This window comes from Harpia harpyja, chromosome 6 (assembly GCF_026419915.1).
Source record: "Harpia harpyja isolate bHarHar1 chromosome 6, bHarHar1 primary haplotype, whole genome shotgun sequence".
Classification (NCBI taxonomy): domain Eukaryota; kingdom Metazoa; phylum Chordata; class Aves; order Accipitriformes; family Accipitridae; genus Harpia; species Harpia harpyja.
Genome location: NC_068945.1, coordinates 61,075,599 through 61,097,135, shown reverse-complemented (window position 1 = coordinate 61,097,135; position 21,537 = coordinate 61,075,599). Strand labels below are relative to the sequence as shown.

Below are 21,537 nucleotides of genomic sequence, written 5' to 3'. Positions count from 1 at the left end.
ACACATTATTACCATGCACTAATGATAGGCTGGGTGTTCACACAGTCAGATGATGCATAACAACTCACATTTACACAGTTCTATACTCAGCCTTATATCCTGAGCCTCAAAACACAGCCTGCTAAGTAGTCTTAAGAGGTTTCATATTTCAGAAAAAAAAAATACCAAACTATCCAAGTGCTAAGCTACCTGTTCTGCTCCCCAGACTGTTTCTATACCTCCAGAGCTGTTTCTAGGCAGGTAATATTAGTGCCATTAAAGTCTGATGCTCAAGGGTGCTTGCTACACCCCACTTAGCATGAACAAATACTCCTTATGGCCTTGCAGGTAACTCCATGCCCTAAATCTTTCCATGTCTTGCTTCTACCTCAAACCAGCTTTGAACAGGCCTTTGGTGCTCTAGCTTACATGAACGCAAAGGAAAATCTTCCACAGAAGACAGCAAAAGTCCATAGAGAAAAATGTTCCCTGTAATTTCAGGTATTGAAAAGGACACCCTTCCTTATTTGTCTACTTGTACACAGAGACCCAATAGCACAAAATTTTAAATAGTTTAATTCCCCAACTTTAAACCCACAAATAGTGCTTTCCAAGAGGTTTTCAGAAGTGGTAGCTAACTTTACATGCCTCCAAATATAACATTCTATGAAAGACATTTTTTAGGGCACCCATTATTTGAAATTCAGGCTCTTCTAATTTGGTTCAGATGGAGGCATTCAGAATTAATACACGCTTATGAAGATGATAGTACGTATTGCACAAGAGCAGATGTGTCAAAGGGAGCTATGTAACACATTTTTCAACTGCCAGCAACAGTATGTTAATGACATGATTGTGTGCAACTACAGTGTTTTAATTTAGCTGCTCAGTGATTTTGCCTGTAACATGCTAGGTACAACCATGATAATGTGTAAGCAAGAAAAATGCTTGAAATAACAACAACAGCAACAGCAACAATAATAATATCACTTTAGGTATCTTTACTCTAAATGTTAGAAAAAGATAAGGAAGAATTACAACCACATACACACAAAAAAGATCTAGAATGTTTTATCATACAAATCAACACAAGATAAAATGAAAAGGTCAAATGCATGAGGATGAAATAGCGTGCACAGAAAGCTTGCAAACTATTTTCTAGTCTCCAGACTTGAAAATGGCAGAGAAGAACATGTGGCAATTATAGAACCATTTTTATTGCTTTAAAACAACACAGTTTAATTGGTTTGATATAAACATTGTAGCATATCTCAACTATGAGCAAAGCGGTGTACTCAATCATGTTACTTTTAATGGAAATAGTCTTGAAAATAGGTTGCGCAAAGAACGTTTGTCATAACTGCTGGCCTAGCAAGTCATGCAAGCACAACTAGATAAATAAGGTAATGTGTCCTGCCACTTGTAACTTAATCCTCCAGTATATTTCATTAGAAGGGTCTTAATTTTCATCTGAATGTCTCTGTCTTAATGAGAATGAGACTTGTGTTTGGCTGGAGCCCAGATCAATTTCATGCAATAACAACAGTAACCATCTCAAACTTATCCTTTCCAGTAATTGAACTATATAATATGTTAAAAAAAGAAACATATAAACAAGCAAACAAGTTAACAGTCTCTATCAAACTGTACTTTGAAAGCCTTGTTTCAGGAGTCTTGAAAACGTGATCAGTGAAGAAATACGGCTTTTGATGGCAGTGGCTGTTGCATATACAAAATGTTGGAAGAGATTAGTAAAATAGGTTTTGCACTTTTTCATGCTGTTTCCACAAGAGATGTGCTGAAAGCCATAAAGATATGCTTCTTTCTCCAACTAATTTATTTCACATATACAATAATTTGCGGGCAATAAATCTAGGATGGATTTGCATGGTGAGGCATTGGTGTGGCAAACAGAATGGATAATAACTTTATCCATAATGTGGTTGCGGTATTTTTATAATCAGTTTTGTAATGTGATATCACTGGAGAGTATCATCAACCAGTGTTCAATATTAAACAAAGTTTTCCAAAGCAACACATGCTTTATACTAATTCATGTCATCAGAGATCCATCTTATGGTGTAAGAGACTCATCTTGTGTGCACATGGCTTTCAAGGAGATGATAGCACAGAGACATTTACTTTTACAGTTCTATAGCTGGGCACTCCAGATGGAACATTTTACCATAGCAGGATATTTTACCAAGAGGAAAATAATTCCTTCACCAGCCAGAGTTCTCTTGACTTAGGAAAACAAAACTTGTGGAAGGGTGGGAACTTCTGAGCTCTTTAATGAGAAATAATGACTTTAAAATAACAATTGCAGCAGAGAATATTCACAAAATATTAGTTTATTTCTTCCACCTGTTGGTTTCTATGTTTAGCATCTTATAAAAAGCAAAATATTTAATTTTATGAACTAATTTCCTTAGAAATATCTATTAAAGAAGGAAACATGTTGAAATCGAGTCATTTAAACAATCTAGAGTTTAATATTTGTTTAAAATAATTTACAGCTCAAATCTTTGTATAATGGACTACTTAATCATGAAACTTTGAGTCTCTAGAAATCGTGGTCCTGCATCCGTCCGAGTTTGTCATCAAGCTTAAGTTTAGGCACAGACTGCCATTTTTCAAGTGTTTTCAGCTGTCAAGAAGAGGAGGTTCAAGCAACACAGCATCTGATACCTGTTTCCCTAGATTCCTATTTTTCTCAGAGGTCCTTCCTTAAAGTTTGAAGTGCATTAAAGAACAAAAATTGGCTCTCCCTGATTCTGGATTGTGCTGGCTGTCCTACTCATAACAAAATTTCAACACACATGGGCGCAGATCCAGCAAAGCATGTGCATCGTTTGAAACCTATGAATAACTCCAGTTAAAGCTGCCAAAGATGGTAGGATGAACTGAGAAACCACTGAATTTCAGAGCAAAAATACCGGATGAAACCGTATCCTCAAACACAAGACTGCAAACTTTAGAAGGGTACTCACTCAGCACTTGTCAAGAAGGATGTTGCTTTTCAGTTTATGCTCATAAATCATTATGGTATCTGAAATTCATTGAACAATTCATGAGAAATATATTTGCATTTGATTTTCCTTTTCTTAAGTTTCTGCTTGTTGCGACTTTTAACTCCTGTGGGAGACTGGACTGAATTGTATACGTAAAGCTTTCTGCTTTGGCAAAATCATTAGACTTGCATAACCAAGCATTGGGTAGAGAGTGGAAATATTTTTAAAGGTCAAATCATAAAACTGTAAACTCCGGAGGGAATTATCTCTAGGGAGTTATATCAAGTGCACCACTCCCTTGTATGAAAACTTAATTGATGTCACTTGGTTGAAATTATTATCTCTTGAGCTGAAAGTTGATATGACGTTATGTAAGATATCAGAGTAAAATACATTTTTCGGATCAGATTTTAAGCCCAGCTTGTAATATCACAAATGGTCATTGTAAAAATGATTATTATGTCACAAACAGAGGATTATGATGTCAGGTGGAGAATAAGTGCAGAAGCAGATAAATTCTTAAGAAACAACAGTGATTCTGTTTTAAAGCACTATCTTCAGAAAGAAAGAATGAGAGAAAAGAAGTACAGGGAAATACACTGCACAGAAGAGTGCTTGTTTCCAAATAAGATATTTCATAAAGTTTTCCATAAGGTGACAGCTGCTTTTTCAAGCACCACATTCTGTTCTCCCTTACATCAGTGTGAATCCAGAGGAATTGCATTTGAATTGTTGTTGCTTGGGATTGACATCAGGGTAACTGAGAGTAAAATTTGGCTTTAATACATTTTCTCAGAAATAGAACCCATTTATTCCCTTCAAAATAGAGAAGGGGGAATTACCACACATCATATGACGTCATGTATCGTTCAACACTTTGGAAGAAAAATGGAGAGCAAGATTTGTTTGAAGTCTGGGGTGCTGGATTTTTCCTCTTCTTCTCCTTCCAATTTTCACAATTTATTGTGAAACCCCCCTCTGCTGAAGCACAATATAGACCTTTGGGGCACAAGGGAGCTCTCCGAACAGTTGGTTTTGCCATCATAATAAACCCTTTAAGGACACTAATTCTAGGCTTCAGCACACTGTTCCCTGTCGTTAGCAACATCATGCAAGGAGTTTCAAGCTCTTTAACAGCTAAAAGGGACTGTTTAGAACAAAATTGTCATTGGTAAACTTAGGTCTGAGGTGGAACACTGCTTCAAATGGGTAAAGACTGGGCTTGCGTGCCTCAGCTTTCTCAATTTCATGTAAAGTCACCTTCCTGAAGTCACCCTGTTTTCCGTAACTTTGTCCCATGGGGCAGAGGGGAGGAGGAGGGTGAGATTTCAGCCACTAAAAGCAAATGACAAGTAGCTTCAGAACCTAAGTACTCACACACCAACCTGCTGTCTTCATTTGTATTCAACAGATGCCTCGTTTTTTCCCCCTCACTGCCTAGTCTCTGCTGATGAGTATAAACAATGGAATTTTTGTCTTTATGAACATATTCTTGTTCTGTTTCACTTGAAGGTAGAGACAAACATGAAAAAAAAGAAGAAAAAAAAAAGAAAGAAGAAAAGCAACCTTCATAGACATATATTTATAGTTTATAATATTGTTAAGTAAAGCTTTAAGAAATACCCTGGAATTTGGCTGAGACATTCATGAAACCAGTACACGATGCATATAAGCTTTAAACAGAAAGAAACAACAACAACAAAAAAGAAAACCTGAGGGAACCATCTGTGAGATATTGTGAAATGCCAGGGAAAATGAAGATGGCTAATTATGCTAATTTTGTGTTATACTATCCATATACAACATGTATTGTCTCTATGTGTGTATATATATAGATAGATACATAGTGTGCATATATGAGTCCAGTCTTTTTCCATTACTATTTTTATATGACATAAAATATGCTTTAATTACACTATTTTGCATGTACAGAATACCTGGCTTATTAGTATATGAAATTTTTCCTTCCTAGTCTGATCACAAGTCACTAAGGTGTTGCTAAGTAGCTAATTCTCGTCCAGAATTAAGAATTTCTATTGTCGTGGGAAATATTTACTGGCAGTACCAGCATCTTTGTCTTTCCTTCTCAGGTACAGGGAACCGGGCAGGCTCTGTGCTAGCAGAAAGATGTTATACAGTGTCAGCAGATCTGCATTATCATATGATCTCCAACAGGGTGTCAGGCTGCCGTGGTGCAGTGCTCCTCCCCACATCTGGCCATATGTTTCCTTTACCACTTTTACCACCTTTACCATCTTTACCACCGCCATTAGTCCTCAGTCACCTGGTGAGCTGCTCCAGGGAGCTCTAAACACTGAAACTGCAGCTTCATACCCTGCTTGGAGAGAAAAGAGGGAAGATGGACTGCAACTGTTAAGACTTAGGTTTGACTACACTTTCACCACGCTCAAGTGCTGGTGGAAAAAACTCATTATAGAGTCAGGGATGTGTGTTTTATTACCTGATGCTCTTTCTAGTTATGCTCTCTGTATGCACGTACAAATGTCAAAGTAGCAAGGTATTTGAAGTATTTCTAGAATGTCTGAGAGACAGAAAACAAGTTGGGTTTTCAGTTATTTTCCTAGAGAATTTCTCTAATGGTATATGTGTGTGCACGCGTTCAAGCTACGTTTGAATTTCCACAGACAAGATTTATGTGACTGACTGGTTTAGCTCCATCCTAACTTTGTTTCGGATTTCAACACTTCAGGAGACAGAAGGAATTTTTCTTTCCTGTGTCTGTATTTACCTGTCTAAAATATCATGAACTCTGATGTCGGAGAAACAAATAGGAAAATAATATAGTGGAAAGCTTTTCTGAAATAGTTACAAATTCAATCCAGAGAAGGGATAAAGTTCCCCTCCCCTGCTGAAATCCCTATTCACTGGGGATTCAGAGAGGGAAAGAGAGAGCTAGTTAATGCTTTCTTAGAGCTTGTTTTTCATTGAATTCCCCCCCCTCCTCTTCTAGCACACACTTATACATATTGCCGACTCTAAAAGCATTCATAGAGGTCAGATTATTGAAAGTTCAACTAAGTTTTCCTAAGCTATCACAGTTTACCTACCATTCCCGGTTTCCACAGCCTGTCTGGGTAGTGATTAAATAGCTATCAGTTTTGGCATCAGAAGCCATAAACTGACTCTTTAGCCCCTATATTTTGTGTGATATTGTTTGATCTTCCAAAGACGATTTGCACCCACACACTCTGTTCAACAGAATCAGACGTGTAATTTGTCTGTGAAAGAAACATCCTCATTAAAAAGTTTTTCAGTCTAGAAAGTCAAATAGGGCAGATGTATGAAGATGACAGCTGGTGGTTACGGTTTTGTTGGTCTCACATCTTTGTCATATACTAATGAACCACTCAGCACAAGAAGAAAAAAAAAATAGAGGGAGAAGAAGAAAAGTCCAGAAAAAAACAATGATCATAGCAGATGTTGCATACGCTTTCAGTTTGTGGTTTGCTGCAATTCACCTGGACTATTTAAAAGCCTGTGATGAATGGGTGGCACACAAGATAGCATTGTGTCTTTCAAGTCTTTGACAGTTGGCAGTAAAGGTTACTAAGCAAAATTACATAGGGCCAAAAGGTTGGCCATGATGGATCCCAGATACAATAGAACTGGGGATTTTCTGTATACAGAGTGATAAGGAGGGACTTTTAGGGCTGACAGGAATGACTTGCATACTATGACAAATGAAGAGGTAAGGATGCGACTGTTGGCATAGTACGTGAGAAACGCAAGATCAATTTCTTGTCATGTTAACTTCTTAGTGTGAGGCCCTGAGCAAATCCCTTAGGATCAGACCTTGAAAGGTATACAGGGGTCTAAAGATGCAAATCAGAACATAAGGGGTCTTTCAAAGACAAGTAGGAAATCCTGAAAACTATATTTTGATATTGATCTATATCTTATTTTTCTGAGTTGTAGCAGTTCCCTGGGTTTTATGCAGGGAAGTATTTTATGTATCATCAGTTGTTCCAATTTTGAAAAAATGTGGGTGATAAAAGCCAAAATTGGATTTGAACGCCAAAGTAACTGAATCTGTAATGCATTTGTGTGTAATACACCTTGCAAGCTGGCTCTTCAGCCAGCAGTGGGGAAAAGGACAGGACTGGTTCATTGTCTCTCTTTTCAGAGATCCACCAACCATTAAATCTGTTGGGTTAGAGGAGCAAGTCACTCTGGAGCCAGTCATTTGGGAGGAGACCTTCCAGCTTGATTAGACTTACCTCGACAAAGTTCAACACATCAGGCCTGGAATAGGATTTAAGGAGCCAAGAGTTTCATGGCTGCTGTTTCTTTGTTTTCCCCTTTATAATGATTTTTCTTAAATTGGCTTTTCTCTGAAGAATTAGAACATCAAATATTTCTTTGCATTTCCCTCATCTCCTGTAAAAAAACATACGTCCTTGCCAGGATTTCCTCAATGAAGGCCCAACAGCCAATAAACATAAGCAATCAGAGTGATGGAAGTCTCTGTACTTGAAAGTTAATAGACTTGGAAGTTTTGTTCAATTTGGATTAGTACCCCAGAGCTAATCCATTGGAAACAGAAGCTACTGACCCATACCAGAAGTTGGGGAAAATAAGCTTTTCGTCTCTTATTAAAGTCACATGCCTGGCACTGAGCTATTAAAGTGGGTTTCTTACCATGGCTCTGGGTATCACAGTTGCCATACATTTGCATGTGAGATGAACATCAGGCAGCAGAGGCCAAGGGAATAGAAAAGGTTTGTTTAGGTTTGAGGAGCAATCTGAAAATGCTGCTGTTCAGACAAGCATATAACCTGTCTACAGAACAGGATGCAAAGAATATTTTTGAAGAATTTGATGAGGTGTTTAATAGACCTGAAAGCATTGTGAATAAAACACATCATACTGATACAGATCCCATTATGCTGCCAAAAGTACAAGCATCAGATATAGTACAGTCTCATTAGTCCTGAGCAATGAAGGAAAAGTTGATTGTGAAAAGATGGTAGGATGCAGTGTTATTGAGAGAATGCAGATACTAACTGGTGTGGTTAGCAACCCAATCAGATGCAATAATAAGAAATGTTACAGTTTTATGTAGATTCAGGAGATTTGAATAAGGCTACCAAATGCAACATAGCCCAAGGGAGCGCTGGTGAAAGACATGTCTAGACTTCCAACAGCAAGAATATTTCCAGATCTAGATGCAAGCCCGTGATTTTGGCAACTCCAGCTTGATAAAATGTTAAACTCTACACCTTCAACTCCCTTTTCGCTGATGCATTTTTAAGTAACTTTGCTCTGTGATTGCTTCAGAACTTAAAAAGTGCCACTGCACAGAATTTTAAATCCTTTAAAATCCAGGTGGAAGCAGCTATTTATAACCTCTTGAGCTAATGTGATAATCGTCAACACTGTAAAAATAATAGCTGATGTCCAGTTCAGCAGGTCAGGATATCAGAAGCATTTTTCTTCACCGTGTAGGCCTTTTAGAGGTTTCTTTCTTTTTTGTTCTTCCATAAGAAAAAGAGAAGAACAACTGTGTCAGCATTTAGCTCTATGTCAAATAGATTCCAGGTTTAGATTCCTGTCTGATATAGGCAAAGGACTTGAACATAGAGGTAGAGCTTCATGACATGTCACAGGCCAACATCCGAAGTTCCTTTGCATTGCTGCTTTTCCCCAATGCCAGTTCACAACTCTTTCTACTCCATTGGCTGGTGCATGCACTGCATCTGTGTGAAAAACAACCCCTTTCATATGCCCACAAGGATTATTTTTAAGCATTCTTTTTCAGCGTGCTTCTAGTAAGTCCCCACAAAAAGTTTGTTTTGTCCCAAATGAGAGAGTCGCGGTCCATGACATAAAAGCAAAATGAGGGAGATGAAGTCTGGATATTCTGAAATGGGATTTTGCTTCTGAAGTCAGTATGTTGTGAAATTGCATCCTGGGTCTCTCGCACATCACATGACAAATGCACTTATAATTGGGCTCTAGACTGAGCCTCCTTTCGGGCCAATAATTATTCAGTTATTCTAAAGCGTGTTACAAGTATCATTATGTATACAACTGGAGCAATTTCAAAGGGACCCTTTGCAGAATTGTAAATATTCTGCTTATCAAGCAACTCATCTGCTATGGAAGAAAATAGCAGGGAGTTTATCCAAGTTAAGATTTCACATTTCCTACAGGAGTGTGTTCTCTAGGGAGGTTTTTAGCAATCAGGTACAGACTGAGAAGGGTTTTTTTCTCTGACTTTAACCAGAAATTGCACACTCAACCCAAGAAATCTTTCCCTCAAAAATTACTGGATTGGTACTGCATATCAGAAATGGATTCTGGTAATTCCTGCATAGTTCTGAGAAGGACCTGATCACATCAATGTAAACAAGTAATGACTCATCTAAAACACAGGAAACGATTCTGAAAACATAAGTACATTTTTAAAGCACACTAAAGACTTTCTTAGAGCAGTTAAGCTTTCAAGAGCTTCTAAGTATAAAAATCACAGCAGCAGCAAGACGGTTTGAAGTAATCATGAGTCAAGTAATACTGTTTCTGAGTAATGAGAAGCACCAAATGATGCCAACTTGTAAGGGATTGAAAGAGTAATTCTGCATGGATGGTCAACAGTGAAAGCTCAGACACGTCCAAGTATACCTTTTTGTAGGATCTATCAATGTAAAGTTGCTGCACATATTGAAAGGTGATATTAAAAACTCCAGATCATAATGCCACACAGCATGAGACCAGAAATGTTAAACAGAGCCCACAAGTGCCTATCTGTGTTTTGAGACATAAAACACTATATAGAATGTCATATAAATGCCGTTACAGAAAATAAAAATAAAATCTGCAACAAATAGGGGAAATAATGCAGAAGAACTGTTACTCCTTTTGAACTTGCTGAGCAATAATGGAAGAATTAATTAAGCTAATAACTGTGGTCATCTTTTCTTCAGGGGAGGAGGGTATTATTTGAAGAACTGAGGAAAGTTTGGATTTTACTTTTCCCTTCTCTCTGAACTCAGCTGCTAGATCACTTTCAAAAGACCAAAGAAAAAAGGTGAATAGATTTTCATTTGAAAGTGAGTTGTTGCCCACCCTAAATTCCCAGAGTTGACGTTTCTGGCACTTGCCGTAGGAGCGTTGGCCAAATCATTCCTTCTAAGCAGAGCCCAGTTTCGCCTTGGCAGAAGCAACATATGGCAATGGGTGTCTTTGAGATATAAAGCCTCTTCAAGCACCACTGAAGTGCTGCCATTGCCCCTCTCCTTATAAGGGGGTGTAGCATATGCTATACTGACTAGCTGATTAGCACTACTTAGCGCTAAATAGCAGGAGGACGACCCACAGGATGATTTTTTACCCTTCTCTGTGTCTTTGGACTGGCACATCCCACAGAGCAAGGCAAAATGAGAGTGGTCTCTCACATGAAGGATGCAAAAAGTATCTCTCATCTCTCCTAAAATGATGCTGTATTTCATCTCTCAGATGCGATCTTGGATAAGTTAGTACTCGTTGTATCTAATCCATCTGTTTTCTGGGCAAAATATATATTGACTGGGTACCGTGATTTGTTTATTTGGTTGCTGTAAAATAGTCTGGAGTGTTACACATTCATTCCACATGAGAAAGATAGAATTTTAGCTCTGCACTCTTTTTTCCTTATAAGAAAAAAAAAAAAAAGTAGTTGTGCCTTCTTTATGCAACTAGAAGTAAATTGAGTGTAACAACATCATTGTAAAATGATTTGCTTTATAAAGTCCTGAATATGGTGAATCTTTTGTGTTTTGTTTCTAATTGTTTGCTCAATACAAAAGGATAATTCATTAGGCCAATTCTCCAAATAATCTCAAAGTGACATGAATTCCTTTGCAGAGTGAATGTCTGTAGCAAGTAATCCATGGAAAACAGACAGGCGTCTCTTGTCATTTTGGAGCTCTAATCCACTGCCTGGAGCATGAAAATGCTCAGGATAACAAGTGTGGGAATGACCAAAAGCAACATTATTTTTGGATTTTATTTTCTTAACAATGCTGCTGATCAATAGAATTGCTGAATCTGGCAGATACAATGCCACAGAATTAATGAATTAAGCTCAGGAAGCAGAAGAATTTGTTAAAGAGGAGAGGGGAAAAGCCCCTTCTTTTCCACTGGTGTGTGAATATTAAGCAATGAAAGCAGCAATGACAGAATTTTAGCCCTTGCTTTACCACAGCACCAAGTCTTGTTCTGCATGAGTCTTTACATTTTAATTAGAACCATACTGACACCCGCATTTTCAACTATGAACTTCAGTTTCGAAGTTAAGACTGTTTCCTAGATGCTGGTTTAGTAGCTAGGTCTGAACACAGAAAAGAGGTGCTGTGTTCTGTAAAATAGAGAGTGCAGTGTGGTCACCATCGGTGGGACTAGATAACTGGTTTTTAACCAGCAGTAAATAATGGTGAAGTGAAGGAAGAGATCTCACTGAAACACCATAGACTCTGTCACCATAAAGCAGTCAGAGACACTCTTTTCTAGAAAAGTACAGAACTGAATAAAGAGGGGTCATCACACTTCTTTGATGATGCCAATGTTTTGTAAAGGTCAATCGCCAGTGTTTCTGTCAATATTGTATTAAGAATGTAATACAGGGTAGATATCTGTATAAGACATTACATTCCAAAATGCGCATTAAATTGATATTCAGCACAGCATGGAAGATTTAATAAACCATCACTCACTAGAAGGGGGTTGTTCAGATGTGTGGGAGGGGAGAACTTAAGTTTGCTTATATGTTTGTATTTACAGCTCCTCACCATTTGGAAGACCTGTGGGGATTTTGTATGTCCTTTTGTTTAAACAAACAAACAAAAAACATTATCTAGTTTCACTGCATAAAAATATAAGATTATAATAATCACACAGTCCTAGAAACTGGAAGGTTTGGAAGGTTTTTAACTTATAAGAACACTTCAGAGAATACTGCAGTGTAATTTATAAGCCCCTCTAGACCTGTACATGTCTTGAACTGATTGTTGAAGTGGGCTTTACTCGGAATGTCTTTTGCTGGATTGGAGTAGCGCAGGAGGTGGGGAGGGCGGGAGGGTTAGAGCAGCCTTCCCTAACAAGGCTTTAAAAGCTTCAGTGGTGAAGTTCTGCTGGTGGAAGACTTTGTTACTTGTTTGTAAGCGGGAGCAGCCCGAAGAGGATTACGTTATGGGCAGGAGATGTTATTTACGTGGGTAGCAGCGTTGTGGGTTGTGTTGTGCTGTTGTGGTTTTTAAAGGGGGACGTGCATCTTTTAATCAGAACCGTAAAATGAAATTACAAAAAAAAAAAAAGAAGAAAAAAAAACCAACCCAGAACCAACAAAAAGACCCAAACCCAACAACCTGGACAATGACATAAAATAGCTCGTGAAATTGATAGCTCCGTGCCTTTCCCAAGCTCGGTGGAGGTTTCTGTTCCCTCCTCTCATCTCCGCCGCGATGTGGTTTTTTTTTTTTTTCTTTTTTTTTTTTCTTTTTGCATGTGTGCTCTGACAGCAGGGGAAGGGGGGGGGGGGGGCTTGTCGAGCTTTCTTTCCTGCGCTCCCATTGTCAGCCGCTCTCGGGAGCGCGGGGAGAACCGGTGTCCCCCGTACCTCCATGTGCGCGGGGAGCGCGGGGCTGCCGCCGCGCCGCGCCCGCCCCTGCCGCCCGGGACCCGCCCGCCGCGCGGGGAGCGGGGCGCCGGCCAGCCCCGGCCCGGCCCCTGCCCTTGCCCCGGCCCCGGCCCCGGCCCCGGCCCCGGCCCCGGCCCCTGCCCCCGGCCCGCGCCGCCGCCCGCCGCCGCCCGCATCATGCCGCCCCCCCGCCCGCCCGCCACTCGCGCCCGGGGGCTGCCTCCTTTTCCGGCCCGCGGCGTGTGCGTGAGAGGGGCTTGAAGTTGCCCCGGCGGCGGCAGCGGCGGCGAGGCGGGGGGCCGGGGCGGCTGGCGGCGGCGGCGGGGCGCGGCGGGGCGCGGCGGGGCGCGGAGCCCACCCCCATCACCTGTTACCTCCGCTCCCCAGGTTGCCTGAAGTTCCCCGGCGGCGCCCGGCAGGACGGGGAGCGCCGCGGCTCCGGCTCGCAGGGACCCTACAGTGGCTGCCGCAGCATGGGCTGGCTCAGGGGGATTGCCTTGCTTTCCTTGGGAGTATTACTAGCAGGAAGAGTGAGCTGCCAGCATGTGAAGAATAACGTGCCGAGGCTCAAATTATCCTATAAAGGTAAGTCTGTTGTTCTCTCTTATTCTCGGTTTTCCTCAAAACCTCTCCTCCGCGCCCCGCCGCTCCCCCCTCTCCCCACCGTCCTCCCTGGCTTTCCTTATCGTCCGTCCAGCGGGGGAAATTGGCATTAGGAGAAATCGCTGGAAAGACACTTAACGAGCCACTCCGGGCTACGGTCGGTACCACGCAGTTTAAACGCAGACAAAGAAGAGTTAGTTGCGTTTGCAGACGAGGACTCCGGATCGTGCTGATCCGTGGAAGAGGATTTTTTTCAGTCTGGTGCTATTTCACCGGACTTTAAAACGATGAGACGTGTTTGGCCACCCAGCGAATCTCTCCCGGGCTGGGCGTGCGGTGCAGCCACGGTACCAGATCTGTTTCAAACGGCATGGCATAGACGAAGATTTATATTTTCTTTTTTTAGGCATGAAGTGGTTAATTTTCAAGTCATGAATATTCAGTTCGTACAAATCTGACAATTAGATGCCTAACATAAGCAGTAGATGGTGGGTTTGCCAAGGAACTATAAACTGAAAGGAACAGATCAGTCCAGAAAAGGAGGAAAAAGGCTGTTATGCACTAGAAAATACTGCCCGTGGATGTTTAATGCAGTGCAGTTTATTTGAACTGGCGTTGTTTTTGGCGTAGTCTGATGTATTTCATTAGAGATCACAGGGAAGGTGTAACTGAAGAAAGAGAGCCGTGAGATTACGTTTACGTTTGAAATTGTGTAATGCCACTCACGCTGCAATTGTCAGCAATTAACTTTTGTATAATACTGCCGGTACTAAAGGAAGACTCTGAAGTAGGCAGAGTCTTTTCTTTATCAGCATAGTTCCTCTCTGAGTACATTTTCAGAAGAATTCACCGAATCTAGAGAAGGTGCAACTGGGAAAGAAGTTTGAAATGTAGGAGCTCTAGAGTATGCTCTTAGAAGGGAGATCCATACATCTGTGCGTATACGCATGTCTCTCTGAAGAGCTGCCTTCTCATAATTCTCAGGTTATTAAAGGTTGAGAGAAGGAGCAGCAGCTACGGTTCTGAAAGAAGGGAGGAAAAGTAACACACTGCTTCTACAGTGGGGAAAAAAGAGAACATGCGTGTGCATGCCTGGTCATAGATGTCAATCTCAGTTTACAGTATAGTCTCAATACATCTCTTGCCAGTAGAAATGTGTTTTCCAATTTTCTTCATCTTTCTCGTGCTGCAAATGAGAGGGGGAAGAGTCCTCTCTGATACAAGGCAGACGTCATTTTCGCACTCCAGATGAAAAACAAAAATTAAACACCTGCAAAACTTGGATGCACTGTATGAGATAAATGCATGTGCAGGGTTTTATTAAAGAACACATGCATATTTGTGTGTGTTTAAACTTGAAAAGATATGTATGAAAAGAACAGTTTAAGGGGTTCAGAATCTGTTAATTTGGTTTTCATAAGAAAAGCCACTTGTATGTAACACAAAATTGATTATTTTGAATAATGGAGCCTGAAGAAAGCTTCTACCTTAACTACATGTTGTATGTCAAAAAACTCATTAAAAACCTCTTAATTGCTTCCAAACTTTTACAATCATACTGAAACTCAGATTAGTATATAGAAGCATAAATGCTATAAAAATATCCTGTAAAGGGGTTTAATGGCTAATTAATGATTGTTTATTTTTTTTCACCCTTTTAAAGTTTATTGATGGCTCAAGTCTGCTACCCCTGCTCATACTGACTAAATTCACAGAAACTAATTTCAAAGGATGGCCAAATCTGACTGATAGTCATTTTCTTTTTTTCTTTTTTTTTTGGTTGTTTTCTTTTTTTCACCCTGCTGGTACTGTATCCCTATACAGTTTAGCAACATTTTGCTACTCTGCTGATTGGTTGTTTTCCAGTTCTGCCCTTGCTGGGAGCAAGGGTCCCTCATTTTCATTTTTTAAATACATCAGACATCAAATTTTAATATACAGTGAATCCTGTATGAGCAAAGCAGGAAACTGAAAGGAACATTGAAACTGTTTTTATAATTGGCTGATCCTTGTAAAAAGAAAATGGGTTCAAATGCTAGGCAACCCTATTTCCTATCTAGTGAAGAAAGTAAATGCATAGTTGATTCAAAGCAAGTTGAAGTCTGAAGACCTACAGGAATTCACACTCTGGCCTTTGATTCATAAGCATACTTAATCACATATTTGACTTAAAACATGTGTAACCCTAAAAATCAGATCAGACTACTCACGTGCTTAATGTTAAGTACCAGTGTAAATGCTTGGCCAGGTCAAGAGGAGCGTGTTGCCTGTGCTGCTGCATTGATCCCTAAGTATGGGGATGTCATTATTAGTCAGGGAAAACTAAGCCTTATCAGGTGGTGCCTTTCCAGACAAATTTTGCTTCCAGCACAGTATTCTATGCACAGATCAATGTTAACACCTTGTGTAGGAACGGCTTTAAGAGCTGTAGGTATTGAAAATATGTCTTTTAGGCACTGACTGAATACCTTACATGCTAATATGTGCCTCTCACCGTATACCTCACTGCTATATGATTCACCTCTGTTCAAACTGCTCGCAATTAGGAAAAGAAGCTACCCAGTTACTTACCCATTCTGCCTCTCCATGAAGAGCTGTGGTTGAGTAAAATAAACTTATCATATTGCAAATAAATATGCAGGGTGAAAAGAATGACCCAAGTGACTTCTCTTTTCAGTGACTGTCATTGTGCTTTCTTTTAACATGCATGCTTGTTTTTTTGCCCAAACAAATAGCTTGGAGCTAATTGTCAGTGCTTTATTTCAAAAGAAAAGCAAGGATGTATTTTAACTTCTTGTTTTTCTCAACTAATTAGATGTCAAACGCGGTTAAAAAGCTTAGGCGTTTGCTTTAAAAGTTAGCGAAATGAGTCATGAAGGGTTAAATCCCTGCCAACCTTGATTTCCTATGGTCACTTGTTTTCAAAGGTCCAGTATTAGCTCTGCCATTTGCCAGGTTGCTGGACAGAAGTTTCGGTGAACTGCTATTCTTGCTTCCTCTTAACTTCTTGTCACTCAGTCTGGCAGAAGATTAGAAGCATCCTACGGGGCATGTTACGGATAGGAAGAGGAAAAGAAAGTGTATAAATGCATATATTAAGGCCACATCTGCGGGCTGAAAACGTTCTTTCTGTTTATTGTAAAACAGAGTTCTGGTTATTTGGTTTATATCACCTTGATTTTGGTGGCATATTAAAGGAAGGAAATTTGAGGAGAGCACTAGGGAAATCCTTGTCCAGCTGAAATCTGTGGTGAAACTCCTGTTCAGTAGCATCAGGGTTTTGCTCCGTGCATTTTAAAGTTTCCAAGCATTTTCATCTTAGTGCATGGATTGGAAAGGTTTTGCACAGATGATATTTATCTTCTTATTTCAGTCAAAGGGAATTAATATGATTAAAGGCCTGATCCAAAGTTCATTGAAGTCAGTAAGTTCTGGATCATAGCCTAAATGTGGTAAAACCAGCTATAAATCTGAAAGCTCAGTTGAGCCCGTCAACCTCTGAGCTCCTCTTTTTGTGTCCTTCAAAGACTTTGTGTCCTTTTTGTAAAGTAACAAGAAATGTCATTGTCGATATGTCAGAAGTAAAGGAATCTTTCCTTAAAGAATGTAGGGGATTTTGTTGTTGTTGTTTTTTTGTTTTTGTTTTTGTTTTTTTTTTAAATCTCATTGGCTTCAGTTTTGGTGTCAGTGGTAAGTCTCTGTGTTATGTCACTAGGTCACAGATTCTGTTCAGGAAACTTCTACTGAGCACATAGTTCTCAGAAAGATGGTGATCAAGTTGAGTGTGCAAAGTTTAAAGCAATAAATATAGTCTTAACTCCAGATGGATTTCTTGTACCGTTTATTGTTTCCTATTTTCTTTTGCTGTCCTCTGTATAGGGAGGTAAGGGCACAAACAGAGATGGAACCAGCTACAGTAACCTTTAAATATAAACATATAAGCCCAAAGAAAGAGAGAGTTTCCATTAATGATTCCTTGGTTTACAGATTTTTTCTAAGGCAACCCCAATGAGTAAATCTTGTGAACCCAACTTTCTCAAATCCATCTGTTGCATCCTATTTGTCTATTGAAAATTACTAAATGCTGTAAGTATGTTTTGTAAGAGTACATGTGTGGTTCTCCTTTGTTATTGTTGCTCAATTGGATACATATTACTTGAGAATAAGTAACTGGAAAAGCATTGCACACAGATTTAGCTCTATTACTCCCTGGCTCCAATTCAAGCCATATTAAAAATAAGTGTCTTGTTTAGAGTTGCAGTGATAGTGAGAACTACTCCATCCTTGATGTGCAGTTGGTTTACAATTTTATAGGATGTATTTTTATACGGATGGAGTCCTGGTCCTAGTGAAAGCAACGGCAAAACTTCTGTCCGTTTCAATCTGTCCAACATGCCATGATGAGGGAGGAATGACACTGCACTGAATTACCTGTATGTATGGTAGTGTAAATATGATACCTGGTTTGTAGTTTGTTGACCCAGTCTGGTTGTAGTTGATGACCTGCCGGTGGGTTTGATTGTGGTTTTTCCTTTCCATCAAACTCTATAACTCACAATTCAATACGTCCACAAATATTGGGAAAGCAGGACAAAGTGGGAGAAGGAAATGGGGAGAGAAATATTGGCAAGGGAGCCTGTCTCTCTTGAGTTGGGACAAGTATTACAGTTTGTCTCAGATTTCAAGGTATCTGCTTAAAAAAACTTTTGCTTAAAGTGTCTTGTAAGAGTACTGTGTGAGGGAAAATCCTCTGTAGCGTGCCTGAAAAGGAGAGAAGGGCAGCCCAGACTTAGGAAGAAGACTGTGAAAGAAGGCAAACTGGTAATGTTTGCAGTCTAGGCACGGGTTTGTAACACTCTTCAGCTTCCACCGTTCCTGACAGCATTTCTGCATGGCTGCGACACTCTTGGACCTCACCGTTCTGTCAGTGCAGGAGGCTGGGAGGCAGTGAAGATGTCAGATGCAGCCACAGCCTCTTCAGCCTTTTTTGTGCCCCCAAATGATGAGCCCTTCAGAGAAGATATGTGTGTTGGTCTTTCTAACATTGGTTGAGTGAGGTCTTCACGAGACCTGAGAACTGTCAGGGGAGATGGTAGGACTACCCTGCCTGCCTCTGACGTGCCCCACAGGCTGACAGGAGGGAGAAGCTGATGAAGGAAGTGCCTAAGCACAGATCTTGCCTATATAGGGAAATTTTCAGCTAGCTAATTAGGGCCTGAGACAGGCAGTGTAATTGGAACAAGGAGGGTGAAAACCTAGCCCAACATTTTCATTTTGTGTTTCCAACTTTCCCATTTAATTCCAGTGGAAAAAGTGGTTTCTGAATTACAGAGCCTCCCTTTTCTGAGAAGCTGGAGTTCTCTATAATTATTTGTGCTGTATGGTTTGCAAATGACTGAATTATTCATGGAAGGTGCCGTATTGACAGCAGTGTAAAGTCTGCTCTTTTGCTGTGGACAAGGTGTGCAGCATTTACTTTTACTGTTTGTTACAGCATCTTTAAAACTCTGACTGACCTAGTGAGGAATTTAAACATCTGTAGTTTCACTGAGCTCAGGGAATCTACTGATATGTGAAGTCTGCCTTAAAATTTACTTCTGTGCTGGAAGATTTTGATCAGGACTGAAGTACCTATCTGTTTGCTTAGGGTTTATTCAGGTGTGTATTTATTCCATAAGGTTAAGCAAAACAATATTTAAAATAAGAAACCCAGTCTTTGCAGGTTGCTACAATGTAAATGGATTATTTATGATAATCTCTCCTGTGTGTGGTGTCTCTGTATGTACAGAAAGCATTTACATGGAGTTCCATCTGAGAGGAAACCACTAAATGATTTGTGTTTTTAACTCTTTCTTTTTGCTTGGAAGTGTTTTTCAGTTTTTATTTAATGCATTGCTATACTCTGATCCTTTTAATATGATTTTGGTTTGCCTAATCACTGGTTCTGCATACAGCCTTTAATGCCCACAGCTGCTATTAGAAAGACATCTTTTTTATTTACTTCCTCTGGCCCACAGGCTTTTTCTCTCATGTGCATACCTGGAACATTGCAATGGAAGCACAAGCAATACAAAGTTGCTCCAATATTTTGAACATTTTCTACATCAGCTGGAGCCTGATTTGACCCTAGTGCACTCTGAAGCAAAATCTCATCTTCACCTGAGGCAGTGCCTAAGTGACTGAGAAGAAAACAAATCCTTCTAAGTGGTGTCAATAGTTGTGACATTTTCCAGTTGTTTGAAAGCTAAAAAGGGTAAAATTTTCTTCAGGGTCCCCCGTGCTTATTTTTAAGCAAATGTGTGGGGTGGACCCTGGCAGCTCTATGTCAAAATTTTAAATGGAAGTTCTGTAGCTTGTCCTGGTGCTCTTGTTAATTAAGGTTACATGTGAAAGTTGCTGCTGGTGTTGTGCTGGTGCTGGTGGGCGATTCAGCGAATTCCTTCCCTTGCAGGATTAAAGCTCCCTTCAGGAATGTCTGCAAGTTCACGGTCCTCCCACGTATAGCCTTCATATAGGTTAGCTGCTCTCTTCCAGTAACAGCTGTGGATGGTGAGAATAACTGTGGGGATAGTACATTTACTTGACTTTTCCTGTTTTTTTCCAAGTGGGATAGTACCCCAATGTGCAAGAGAGAAAAGGATGGCCACAGCTGTTGAGAGCATCAGGAATCTCAAGAGCGCTGTAGCCTTTCTCCTGCACCACAGGAGGTTCTCTGTGGTGTTTTTCTCTTTCTTTTTGACTGACATAGTCAGCCACATTAGGCTCTTTTCACTGTCAATGGAAGGAGAGGTACCTCCAGAGAGCTAATCTTGGGTTAGGCAGACTGAATGAGACTTTAAGGGTGCTCATGGCTTTTCAGTGACTGTAAAAGGAATTAAGCTCCTTGTTCATTCATTTAGTTTCCTTCTTTCTGGGAAGGTATCAAAAGAAGGTACCAATTAAATGCTATGGAAGAACTTAGGCTGCATTCTGATCCAAAGCATCCCAATTGAAGAAATTGTCTCCTGTGTATAGGAGTATTTAAAGTTGTGTAAAAATCCAACTGATTAAACTTCTGTATGCCCTCGGTGTCTGTGATCTTGAGGTCACCTGTAACTCTTATCTAAATTTGCACCAAACTTGCAGTTATAGTAAGAAATATACCGTACCACTACATTCTTCACATTCTTAAAACAATTACTGAACTTACCATCTCACATTTCCCATGTCTCTCCTCCTTAATAAGCTCATCCCAAATCCAGTGACACATGCTGGAAGTGACTGTCTGGGGCTGCAGAGCTTTACTAATTTAATAGCTTAATCATTCAGAGCTTTCAATAAGCTGTTCCCTGACCAGCTCTGTTACTTTCTGAATGTTTCTACACTTTAAAAGAAAAATGTATTCAAGACTCAATTTCATATTGCATAGTTTGCAAATAAAAATACATATGCATATATGCAACTCAGAGGACAGGTGCCTCGACTCTGATTCTTCCCTTTTTCACCTGAACAATTTCAATAGTGAGAGCAGGATGAAACCTAATTTGGGTTAATTTCTAAAAATTCTAAATAGACTTAGTTTGGGGGATTCTTTTCTCACTTTGGGGATTACAGATTCCCCTTGGGCTAGACACATCTACAGCAATCCCTGAAACGTGTGAGCACTAGTCTACTTTGTGTCACATCTAGTTTTCGTCCTTTGCTGTTTGATAGCCAAACGCAGTAAAGTCAGAAGTTTTTGCCATTCTTCTAATGTTTTAAAGTTGTTTGACATTTGTTGGGCCGCCTGCTTATCTCTCCAGCTGGATGTTGCAGAAACTTTAGAAGTGAGCAGTCAAATAAAATTCTCATCTCTTATAAATATTTTTGTGCAAAGTTGGATCTTGTGGGGAACAATCTGAGGAATGAAGTAGTTATTTGCTTTCATCTAACTTGTGGAAGGAGGAAAAAGAAAGCTCTCCTTTACTCTCCACTTTAATGAAGCAAAGCTCATGTTGGTTCTGACGGCCCCTCTTGGCTCCTTTTGAAATTCCAGCCTTGTGTGAGAAAAGGACACAAAAAAGCTCTGTGAGATAATTTAAAGGATTTAGAGCTGCCTTTCAAGGGGGAGGGGTTGGTGGCCTTTTCTAGAGGCAACAGACGATAAATACAGCTCACAAGCATCCAAAAGAGCTGCAGAGAGTGCAGGGTATAGCTTTCATCACCAGCTGACACTGGAATGGCAATAGCTATCCTTTGCTAGACAGGGATCCCATGCCTGGCCAAGTCATAGAGTGAGGTCTCTTAAGATGAAGTGGAGATTCCAGAGTGTTAATATTACTTTTAATTCCT

General features: G+C 40.1%; 1 protein-coding gene across 1 annotated transcript in view; it reads left to right on the top strand.

Moving 5' to 3' along the window:
• SEMA3A (semaphorin 3A) overlaps positions 1-21,537 on the top strand; it is a 336,793-nt gene that overhangs the window by 153,361 nt on the left and 161,895 nt on the right. The window contains exon 3 of the mRNA XM_052789790.1: positions 13,012-13,209. Within this exon, the coding sequence (XP_052645750.1) occupies positions 13,098-13,209 (112 nt within the window). The 5' untranslated portion in view covers positions 13,012-13,097. The remainder of the gene's footprint in view (positions 1-13,011; positions 13,210-21,537) is intronic.